Here is a 12189-nt window from a genome sequence, read left to right as displayed (position 1 = left end):
CTCTCTCACCCACTCCTTCCCTCATTTGTTTTTCAAATACATACATCTTTGTTAAAAATTACACATCACATGGTAATTTTTGGACAAATATGGAAACTTTATTTATAAACACAGGCAATGAGTTGGATCTGGCTCCAGCGATCCAAACGCTTGCCACATAACGAGGGAGGGAAGGCCAGGTTGGGCTGAGAAATACCCAGCACTCTCCCCACACACCTGGGGTACAGCAGGAATGCCACAGGGAGCTCCTCCATTGCCCCCCTGTCTCTGCTTCCACTGCTCTCCCCATTGTCCTGGATCCAGTGCCCCATTCCATGCCTGCCACTGCCATCACCCCAGGCTCCCCTTCTCCCTCCCCATTCCATGCTCAGCCCACCTCACCCTCCCTCGCCCTCTCTCACCCTCTCACCCACGCTCAGCCCTCCCTCAGCCCACCCATGCCATCCCTCGGCCCACTCTCAGCTTGTCCACACCCACTGTTACCCTGCCCATGCCCATACCCCCATCCTGCCTTCTCCCTTCCCTCACCTGTGTCCACCACTCCTTTGCTCCCCGGGCCATCTCCCCACAGACCACTCTCCCTGCTCTGTCTCTGCCCTCGGCACCTGTCCCTGTGCCACTGTGCTGGCAGCAAGGCCTAATAACCGCCATGCAGGATGACATCACAGAGGTCTGGCCTGTGCCAACATTCTGTGCAGGTGACATCATCGCCCTCAGTGGGACTGTGAGCCACGTGTGGAGCCCACTCGCTCTTGTGCACTGGCCACTCTCTCCACATTGGTCCACTTCCCAGCCCATCATGAGGTGGCAGGTGTAGATGGGCTCTTACAGGGCTCATGACAAATGTGACCTAGTTTTAAACCCCAGAGCAGGGATGAGTAAGTGTACAACATTCTTTCAAATCAATCACAGCAGAGCTGCCCCTTCTCTGCTCGTAGGTCTTCCTCAGGCTGGGTAAGAGGTCAGTGCCATGGGCTTTACCCCGCAGAAAACGATGACAAATTGATCAGACCACAATGGGACATGGACACTGACAGATGGCATTATGAACTTTGCCCCTAATGCCTATGTGACCTCAGATCTTAGCTAAGGACATTATGCTCTCCCAATTGCCAAGGCATTTTAAACTCTATTTCCTGTTTTCATATACATTGGGTTAGACCCGTGATGCAGTGTGTCTACAAAAGGTTCTAGGCAGATTTCCATCTCTGTGCACAGAATTTGATGACTCTAGAGGTGTGGGCTTTGGGTCACTGGGCTTGGGGTGTTCTTGTAGTGGGATCCCATGTTGGGACCCATGCTGCCATGCCAGCCCATACCACTGCCATGGGGCTGGCAAGTTCCACACGCACTGTCCCTCTGGCCCCAATCAGGTGTCACATAACTACAGGACATTTCCTGGGAGCCTGTTGGAGATAAACCAGCATACAGAGATGAGGAAGAGGTGGTAGTGAACAACAGATTTGATTCCAACCTCCTGTTCCACCTGCTCTAGACAGAAAGGAAGAGGAGGTGAAGGAGGTGGAAACAGCTCCCTGAGGTCTTAGCATGCTCAGGGCTGCTCCTGTCACACCAAGGATTCCTGACTGGCCCATGGGTTGGTTCTGGTTGAGGAGTGAGGGGACACAGAGCCTCTGCTCAGTGGAAAGCGGGAGAATTGCAGAGGGAGCAAGGAGCCATAATCCAATCTCAGTTGTCAAGCTGATGGTAGGGTCTCACTAAATACGTATCGGCCTTTGCCTGCTGTTCCCCATGGTGTGCTGTAGCAGGGGGCTGGATTGGAGGCAGAACCAGGACTCACCCCTGGCTCTCCCGGAAGGGACATGGGTTTTCCAAACAGCATCTTAGCTGCTCTGCCAAATGCCTGTCTTAAGAAGTGTTCTTTAAACTCCCATATCTCATCCTCTCTCCCTGTTATTACTCCCATCTTCAGGGCAGGATTTGGTTCAGGTCTCTGAGAACCTTTTGGCCAAGTTGACTAGGAGTGGTTTATACTCTCAGGGAGAACACCATGGGCTTTGGTGGCCGCTTTATTAGGAAACACTATGCCACCCTCTCCTGCTGGTGACACCTCCAAGAGCAGCTTGCAAAACCCCTCAATGGTTTTTAATTTTTTTTCTTTCCTGAGAAAGCACCAGACTAGAGGAAAAGGACACACAGAAATAAATTCAGATGTTTTATTCTGTAAAGCACATACGCACATATTTCAAACACAGAAAATTAATCAGGGAGTGAATGCCCTAACAGATCAGCAACTGACCATCATGCAGCAAGAGAAGGGAAATGGATCTGCTGGCCCTCGTCACCCCACAGTGCCTGCAGGAGGGTCGAAAAACCAGGATGCTGAATCCCTACACACTGCCCAAGAAAACGCAACAGAAATGACAGGTTCCTAAAAATGAGAAAAACTTACAAATAGAATCAAAACTGATTCAAGTCATACAGTGAAAGGACAAAAAGACAAAGGAAAGAGATCAATATGATCTGAAACAACCATTGAGTAGGAAGGTGCTCACCTTCTAATGGACCTCCAGTGCAAGATGCCTGAGGAAGAGCCAGTGCTCCCGGCCCAGGCCACCGCTGGAATGCTCTTCTCATCCTCAAGTCCACCAGCAAGTACAGCTGAGGAACAGGCCTTGTCTTAGGTGCCCAGGTAGTCACAGAGCCCACAGCATCTGAGATTCTGTGGAAACCTCTTCAGGTATGAGGCCTCCTCAGCCAGGGCCCCGGTCCCCTCTCCTCCCCAGCCTTCTTCCATCTACCTTCACACACTGCTGCATCTCTGTTAGATCTTTGAGAAGTACCTGCTAGTATGAATGCTGAATTTTACAGCACACATTCTGGCCTCATGACAAGTCACACTGTCCAGGCATTTTTGGCACTTCCTCTCCTCATGCCTGACAGTCTCCTTCCTCCCCTGGCTGGATTCCAGCCATTCCCCATCACTTGAACAGAGTCATTCTCCTGGGTAACAAGCTAGATAGAAGAGACCAGTGAAATGGACTTTCATCACTTATCTCTTTCCTTTAATATGACTCTGCCAGTTACAACTTCTCCACTCCTGTAACTCCACTTCACTAGGATTTTATTAACTCATAGCAGCTTAATCTAAAATCTGATGGGCCTAATGATGTAGATGTTTCTAAAGGCCAAGCCAAAGGGCTCTTTTTCAATCTTGTCTCATAAAGGGTCTCAGAGTCTCCAAAGGGAAAACTAAATTAAGAAGTTAGCCATGCATTATGTAAGCAACTTGTATCATACAAAAAAAAAAAAAAAATGGAAAGACAAGTATGATTACTGCACTTCAAATGTACTCAAAGGGAAAAAAGGAATATTAACTTATTATTTCGTGATTTTACAAATCAAAGCCCACAGTGTGGTCCATTCAAGACTGCCTGTGATAAAATGTTCTAGGCCAATATATTTCAGACTGCAGGAGCTAATCATAATTTAGAACAGGCAACAGACCTAAAGGAAAGAAGTACTGACAGCCATGTCCAGTGTTTTCACTGCCCTCCTGCTCTCACACTGCCTGACAGAACAAAATGACAATGAGTTCTTTAGGTTAAGAGTTATTACGAAAAAGAAAAACAGTAAGGCAGAGAATGAAATTTTAAAAATGAAGAATCAGAAGGAAAACAGGACACAGAAACTACATGATCACAATCTTCCAAGAAAAATATTTTTGGTTTTCTTTGATAAATGGCAACTCGGACTTACAGTCTCTCCAATTTCACAGGCACCCTTTTCATGTTACAGATCTCCCTAGTTGCCATTTTCTTTCTGAAGATGTGTTGGTTGCATAGAAATAAATGCCAAGAGTGGAAAAATTCATCCTCTTGGAAAAACAAAAACACAAACCTTTTCATGGCTGTTCTATCAAGTCATCTCTCTTTTCATACTGTCATTTACATCCCAGAAAATAGAACAACTCCTTTTTAATTTACACTGAGCCATTTACTTGATTTTAAGCCCTTCTGAGTGAGAGAGCTGCTTTGACTTTTATCATAGCAGGAAGGGGCAAGAGGGCAGAAAGAGAGCAGAACATTCTGTGCAACTGCAGACCAGGTTCCTCACTGTCCAGATAGAAAATGAAGCATGTAGGTGGCACTGAAATATTTAACTTTTTACTCAGGATAAAAGCACAACTCTTTCCTAACTAAAGTGGTATTAAAATGTGACTATTTTATTCATTGTGTCTTCCAAAAGTAACCCAAAACTGAAACAGGTATGTTTCCTTGCAAGCAAAATGGAGAAAAGGTATTACTGCTGTTACTACAATTAAGCCACACACACATTAAAATCCACAAAATGGATTGGTGGCTTTGGAAATGCAAGATCATATCAAAGGTGCAGACTTGTTTCAAACATTCTGAACATACCGGGCTGACACAGAACCAAAGCCAACTTCGACCCCACCAGTGAAGAAACGTGCCTGTGACCTTGGTGGAAAGCTCACCACCTGCTCCCAGGCAGCTAGACCCCCACATCCTCTCTAGCACTATGCGGAAAATACCCTGCCCAGTCCACAAGTCCCATGGTGAGGCTGAAGGGCTCTGGCTGCACCCAGTGCAAAGCACGTGCATCATTGAACCAATTTCAAAGTAGGTTTTTATAAATATGTACAAATCAGTTACAGGCACTTGAAATGTCTTTGGCTGGAATAACCCAACATTGCAAGATCATCATGTATTCACAGAGTGGCCAGGCCCAGGCTGGGTTCAGCAGGCAATGATTATGGTTCTTTCAGTCTCTCTCAGGAAACAGGCAGCTGTGGGATTAGGCTTCAGCCAAAGCCACCTAGAAGACAGCAAGACAAGGAGTCCAGACAAACGGCAAACCGAGGGACTCAGCCCCAGTGGCACCCGAGAGTTGGGGAAGGGGGCTTAGGCATCCAGGCTGCCCTGACTACAGGCAGCTGACAGACAAGGATGCCACTGAATTCCTGAGCAAACTGCCTAGAAGAAGCCCATCTGCAGAACCACTGGGCTGGCTCCCTGGTCTGCAGGTTTAAGCCCTGATTGGCATCTATTAGATGACTTCTCAGGCTGATGAAGGGGGAGAAGGAAGGCCAGTTGTCCAGGTCCAGTGTCCAGTGTCTCATGGGGATGTTACTGTGATGGCACAGCCAATACCTCTGCAAAGTCAGTATGGCTGAAAATCTAACACCGTGATTTTGGCTGAAAAGACAGGAATTAGTCTGGAGTAAAGGGGCCACCCACAATCAATGGATAAGCACTAACCAGGAGTTTCGGTGTATAGAACTCTCTAGGAAATGCTGCTCACCTTCTCAGGACAAAATTCAGGATTGCTCTGACGCAATTTGCTGGGTCTGCCTTTGATAACAGCATAGCAAAACATTGTGATCACCATCACAAAGAGGAAGTAACTGGTGTGCATGAGATGCAAATTTATTAATGAGCGGTCATCCTAAATGGAAACGAGAAAGAAGAGAAAAGTGACCACTGAGTTACCAACAGACTTCCAGTTTAGGTTTCTGGGGACAGAATTCACAGCCTCCAATCTCATCTCAACTTTAATTAGCTTTTTTTAAAAGTTTACTTATTTATTTGAGAGGCAGAATTACAGACAGAGAGAAGGAGAGAAGGGAGAAAAATCTTCCATCCACTGGTTCACTCTCCAAATGGCTACAATGACCAGGGCTCGGCCAGGCTGAAGCTAGGAGCCAGGAGCTGCTTCCAGGTCCCCCACATGGGTGCAAGGGCCCAACCACTTGGGCCATCCCATCCTCTACTGCGTTCCCAGGCACAGTAGTAGGGAGCTGGTATGGAAGTGGAGGGGCCAGTACTGGAACTGGTGCCCATATGGGATGCCTGACTGCAGGCTGTGGCTTTAACTCACTGAGCCACAGCACTGGCCCCCTCAACTTTAATTCTTAAGCCAAACAGGAAGTTATCTCTTTGGGCTCCCAAGCTATAAAAGCTGGTACTCACTAAATGAAGACCTGGAGTTCCCAGGCGAGCCCTGTTGGGGACCTCCCACTTCTTTCTTTTGTTTCTGCTCTGTCCTGGCTTCTGCACTCACAATGCTCCAACCCCCACCCACCCACAAGCTCTCCTCTCCCAAGGCTCAAGCCTCGTCTTCCCCCTTCTCTTCCCTGGATACAGCCTCTTCCAGCAACTGCCCTCAGGTTTCTCAGCTCACAGCCCATGTCTGTGTTCCTAACTCATGACTCCCTGACCTGCAAGGCCTCAGCACACAACCTTTCCCCAGGGGAGGCAGCTCCCTTCTTTATGCTTTTCCCCCACTCTCCTAAGTCTCAGGCTGAAGATGCTTAGGACATCCTGGATGACCTTTCACCACCCACAGGTAATCAATCACCAGGCCCAGCCAGTGGGAGAAACTCCAGAAGGCTTCCAGCCTACTCTCCACTGCTCCCTCATGCAGGCCTCCAGCCTAAGAACTTCTACAACTGCATAGAAATGAACTACAGAAAAGAAGCAGGGAAAAGGTCAAGGGATAAGAAATTCACCCACAGTGCCAGCGCCGTAGCACAGTGGGTAGATCCTTTGCCTGCAGCACCAGCATTCCATGTGAGCGCCAGTTCTAGTCCCAGTTGCTCCTCTTCCAATCCAGCTCTCTGCTGTGGCCTGGGAAAGCAGTGGAGAATGGCCCGAGTCCTTGGCCCCTGTGCCCGCATGGGAGACCAGGAAGAAGCTCCTGGCTCCTGATTGGTGTAGCTCTGGCAATTGCAGCCAGTTGGGGAGTGAACCAATGGAAGGAAGACCTTTCTCTTTCTCTCTCTCTCTCTCTCTCTCTCTCTCTCTCTCTGTGTGTGTGTGTGTGTGTGTGTGGCTCTGCCTCTCAAATAAATAAATAAAAATCTTTAAAAAAAAAAAAAAAAAAAAAAAAAAACAAAAAGAAATTCACCCACACAGACAGGAAGACAGGGAAGAGCTCTTAGAAAAGGACACTAAATTAGTTCTTCACCTGCAACATTAGTAAATGTTTTCTTCTCATTTCTTCTTTGTCCATGGAAAACCTATGCAGGCCTCAATATCTACCCAAAGGTTAGGCCGGTGCTGCGGCTCACTAGGCTAATCCTCCACCTTGCGGTGCCGGCACACCAGGTTCTAGTCCTGGTCGGGGCGCCGGATTCTGTCCCAGTTGCCCTCTTCTAGGCCAGCTCTCTGCTGTGGCCAGGGAGTGCAGTGGAGGATGGCCCAAATGCTTGGGCCCTGCACCCCATGGGAGACCAGGATAAGTACCTGGCTCCTGCCATCGGATCAGCGTGGTGCACCAGCCGCGGCGGCGGCCACTGGAGGGTGAACCAACAGCAAAGGAAGACCTTTGTCTCTGTCTCTCTCTCTCTCACTGTCCACTCTGCCTGTCAAAAAACAAAAACAAAAAAAAACAAAAACAAAAAAAACACTACCCAAAGGTTCATCTCCTTGTATGACTCACCTCTACCTTTTTGAATACCAAACAGTGCTACTTACTACTGCTCAGATCCACATGAAGCACACACTCTCCCAGCATGCTTGTGTGCATCAGTAGCACTACACAGGCATCTCAAGGAATCCTTTTGGGTCAGCACACGACAGTGCTTAAGTAACTACTGCTGAACACAGCAGAAAATAGAAGAAAGAACAAGATGTTTCTTAACCCAAAGGGTGACCTGTTTCCCCATGTCTACCCTCTCTGCCTAGGTTCCCAACCCAGCTGAAAGTCTAGAGTGGCAGAGACTAAGTTAATCCAAGAACTAAACAGAGCCTGGGCCAGCGGTTCCAGAACAGCCAGCCACAGATTTTTCTCACTTACGTCTGGAACCATAACTGTAAGCTTCGGATTTAAAGCATGATAGACTTTTCCAATGGCCCCCTTGTAACACCAGAAAGGATTGTAATCTTGAGCGTATTTAGTGTTGGCATCTCTGGCAGTCGTGAAAATCTTGTACCAGAGCGTGGCATTGCTGTAAGTGTCAGGAACACAGTGTGGTGGCTGCCTGTGGGGGCAGAGAGGGGAAAACAGATGCTTGGTGGCCTGAGACACTCACATGTTTCTCCTCCCCCGCCCCCCAGCAGCGGGCACAACACTTGAACAGAGCACCATGTGTGCAAAGCAGAAACTAACACATACGTGTTTCTGATAATACCTTGTTTCACCATTCCATTTGCATTTGTAGGGTCTCTCTCTGTTTCTGAGGTAAACACAGACCAGGAAAAAAACAGGCATCTGACCTTTAGGAGTTGGGTGTTGGGATTCCGCATCTTCCATGCAAACCACAGTCTTCTCACATGTGACACAGCCCAAGAGAGCCCTACTCCATTGAAGTCTATTTTCTCCAATGATGTGAATTCTTCATTACAACTGGAAGCTTCCTATACAAACTTCTGCATCAGCTATCAGAACACCAAGTCATGGCTAACTTACCTGACCTTGCTCTACAAACTTGCAAATGTCTAATGCAGATAAACCTCAGAATAAGTCTTACCTCAGAATAACTAAGTCTTACTTACAAAGGATTAAGCATTGAATTCTTTTAAATACGCTGAACTTTGAGTATTTTGCTTATCTATAGGTCATTATTTCATTTACAGAAAAAGTAAATAAATCCTTAGGGGCAAAACAATAATACTGACTACTGTTCAACGAAAAAAAATTAAAGCTAAAGTTTCAGAAACAGGGGCGGAGCCAAGATGGCGGAATAGTGAGGGCGCGCACCGATAGTCCGGGAAAATTTAGTTTAATAAAAGTGGAGTTACGGTAGCCTCAGAAAAAGGATCAGGAAAAAAATTGCAGAGGAAACTCTTCCGGATCTAGTGGCTGTGACTCAGAGGACCTACTGGGAGAGCAAGGTCGTCCACCGCACAGAAGCCGAGCTTCGGGAGCCGCAGGGTCTGCGCGCCGTGCAGGAAGAGGAGTGGAAGTGACACAGACACCGGCAGGGAGAGCAGGGACGCCAAGGGATCTGAGTCCACACATCGGCGATGGAAAGGGAGATAAGCTCAGTAACGGGAGACACTGGCAGGGAAACGGCGGACAGAATCTAGAGGGAAGCGGGCTTTGAGGCGGGAAAGTTCACCAGACTGACTACAGGAGAGAAGAAGGAAAAAAAAAGGGTGGGGGGGGTACTGTTACAGACAAGTTTCTCCGCCAACCTTACAAAGGCTAGCAAGAGACAAAGAGCAGACCCCACTTGGGATATACATAACAAAAGGAGAGAGCTAAGGAACTGAGGCTTAACAATTCAGTAGCCTAGGCAACCCAGTGGGAGTCCCCAGGAGAAATTGAGCCAGCACAGACTCTTTGGGTAGAAGCCAGAGATCAGAAGCTAAATACCATCAATTCTGCTCAGCTGTGCAGTATTACTTACCACCTGAATAAAAAATAAAATAAATGAATAAATAAATAGAGATTTACCATGCATAACCTGAGGGTGTCACCTTTGCACACCTGTAACCCAGAAGAACAAGGCAGAGCTCTCAGGCCACACCCATCTCAAGCCTCCAAAGCTCCTCCAACAGCAGGCAGTCCACTTAACACAGACATAGTTTAAAAAAAATAAAAAACCTCTTCAGAGGGAGGAGGCAAGATGGCGGAATAGGAAGGGAGCACACTGATAGTCCGAGGAGAGATAGTTTAATAAAAGTGGAGATACTGCAGGTTCAAGGAAGAGTAGGGGAGGAAACAGCAGAAGAAACTCTTCCGGAACGCGTGATTCACAGCAGACCTGCGTGGAGAGCGTGGGAGCCCACAGTTCGGGACACCAGCGGCAGACTCAACACACCAGCGCTGGAACGCGAGGTGAGCCGAACCTCAATAGCCCGAGACACCGGCAGGCAAGCGGAGAGAGGAGACTAGAGGGAACGACCCCCGGGGGGGGGGGGGGAGTTCACCAGGCTGACTGGAAGAGAGAGAGAGAGAAAAAAAAAAAGGTGACTGGTACGGACACGGGTTTCTCTCTCTCCGCTCACCTCTCAAGGGCGAGCAAGACAAAGAGCAGGCGCCATCTTGGACATACGTCATAAGCAGAGCGACCTCAGGTCTGCACAGGCCCTGAGCCTAGCAGAAAAACCTGACTCTGGGCGGGGTGAATTAACAGGAGATTAGGACCTAGTAAATTTGTGGTGCTACTGAACAGAGACTGTGAAAAAAGAGACGGTGGGGGAGAGAACTCACGGAATTCACGTGAGCACTCTCCAGAGACGCTACAATTCCGTAACTTTGGCAACCCAGTGGGAGACTGAAGGAGAATTTGAGCCCACTCTGAGGGCCGAACAGATTCCCTGTGTGGTTCTTGGGAAAGAGCTTCTGATCTCTGGCTCCTGTGGGTATATCATTTCCCTGCTAACTACCTCCAACTTCGTTCAGCTGTGCAGAATTACTTCCCTTTTGAATCAAAAAAAAAAAAAAAAGAGAGAGAGAGAGAGAGGTTTACCACGCCTAACCTGGGAGTGTCACCTTTGGCACACCAAACAGAGCTCTCAGGCCACACCCATCTCAAGCCCTAAGGCTCCATCAAAAACAGATAGTCCACTTAATCTAGAGTCATAGTATAACAAGAAAAAGCACCACAGTGAAGAAACCAAATATCTCCAATATGCCAAATAACAAACGCAAAAACCGAGGTAATAAAAACAAGGAAGTCACCATGACGCCCTCAAATGAAAAAGACACCCCAATTCAAGATTATGAAGATGATGACATAGAAGAAATGCAAGAAGCAGATCTCAAAAAATTGATAAGAACATTAAGAAGTTCTCAAAAAAAATTCTTGAACTACAGAAATCCTTAATGGACAAGATAGAAAATCTCTCTCGTGAAAATGAAATATTAAGGAGGAATCAAAATGAAACGAAACAACTAGTACAACAGGAAACTGTGATAGTGACTGAAGTGAAGAATTCAATAGATCAAATGAAAAACACAATAGAGAGCCTTACAAACAGAATGGGTGAAGCAGAAGACAGAATATCGGACTTAGAAGACAGAGAACAGGAAAGGATACAGTCAGACCAAAGAAAAGAAGAGGAAATTAGAAATCTAAAACATATTTTTGGGAATCTTCAGGATACTATTAAAAAACCCAACATTCGGGTTCTAGGAGTTCCTGAAGGCATGGAGAGAAAGGATTAGAAGGCCTTTGTAGTGAGATATTAGCAGAAAATTTCCCATGTTTGGAGAAGGACAGAGAAATCCTAGTACAGGAAGCTCACAGAACCCCTAATAAACACGACCAAGAGAGATCCTCACCACGACACGTTGTAATTAAACTCTCCACAGTGAAACATAAAGAAAAGATCCTAAAATGTGCAAGAGAGAAACATCAGATTACTCTCAGAGGATCTCCAATCAGACTCACAGCTGACTTCTCATCAGAAACCCTACAAGCTAGGAGGGAATGGCGAGATATAGCCCAGGTACTAAGAGAGAACAACTGCCAGCCCAGAATATTATATCCTGCAAAGCTATCATTTGTGAATGAAGGTGAAATAAAGACTTTTCATAGCAAACAGATTGAAAGAATTTGTTGCCACTCGTCCAGCCATGCAAAACATGCTTAAAGATGTGTTACACACAGAAACACAGAAACACAGCCATCAATATGAAAGAAGGTAAAGGAAGGAAACCAAGGAAGGAAACCTCACAGCAAAAGATCACAGAGAATTCAAAGCATATATTAGAACTTATCTTTGGCAAATGGCAGGGCAAAGTTACCTCTTTTCATTAGTCACATTGAACGTGAATGGCCTGAATTGTCCAGTTAAAAGACACCGATTGGCTGATTGGGTTAAGGAACAAAACCCATCTATTTGCTGCTCACAAGAAACACATCTTTCCAACAAAGATCCATACAGATTGAAAGTGAAAGGCTGGAAAAAGATATACCATGCCAACAGAAATGAAAAAAGAGCGGGCGTAGCCATCTTAATATCGGAAAACATAAACTTTACCACAAAAACTGTTAAGAGAGACAAAGAGGGACACTATATCATGATTAAGGGATCAATACAACAAGAAGATATAACAATTATCAATGTATATGCACCTAACTACAGGGCACCAGTTTATCTAAAAGATTTATTAACGGACTTAAAGGGAGACTTAGATTCCAATACAATAGTACTGGGGGACTTCAATACTCCACTCTCAGAAATAGACAGATCATCCGGACAGAAGATCAACAAGGAGACAGTAGATTTAAACGACACTATAGCCCAAATG

At 46.5% G+C, this 12189-nt stretch overlaps 1 protein-coding gene across 3 annotated transcripts in view; it reads right to left on the bottom strand.

Moving 5' to 3' along the window:
- Positions 1-2163: 2163 nt before the first annotated feature.
- Positions 2164-12189, bottom strand: part of TMEM248 (transmembrane protein 248) — a 46204-nt gene continuing 36178 nt past the window's right edge. For all 3 annotated transcript variants that reach the window (XM_017338226.4, XM_089321529.1, XM_070064759.2), the window contains exons 5-7: positions 7783-7966; positions 5287-5430; positions 2164-4800 (exon numbers count right to left, since the gene is read on the bottom strand). In XM_017338226.4, the coding sequence (XP_017193715.1) occupies positions 4780-4800; positions 5287-5430; positions 7783-7966 (349 nt within the window). In that variant the 3' untranslated portion in view covers positions 2164-4779. The remainder of the gene's footprint in view (positions 4801-5286; positions 5431-7782; positions 7967-12189) is intronic.

Source organism: Oryctolagus cuniculus, chromosome 19 (genome assembly GCF_051225735.1).
Source record: "Oryctolagus cuniculus isolate XC-2025 breed Fujian yellow rabbit chromosome 19, ASM5122573v1, whole genome shotgun sequence".
NCBI lineage: Eukaryota > Metazoa > Chordata > Mammalia > Lagomorpha > Leporidae > Oryctolagus > Oryctolagus cuniculus.
Note: the sequence above shows the minus strand (reverse complement) of the source record. Positions and strands in the feature narration are given on the sequence as shown.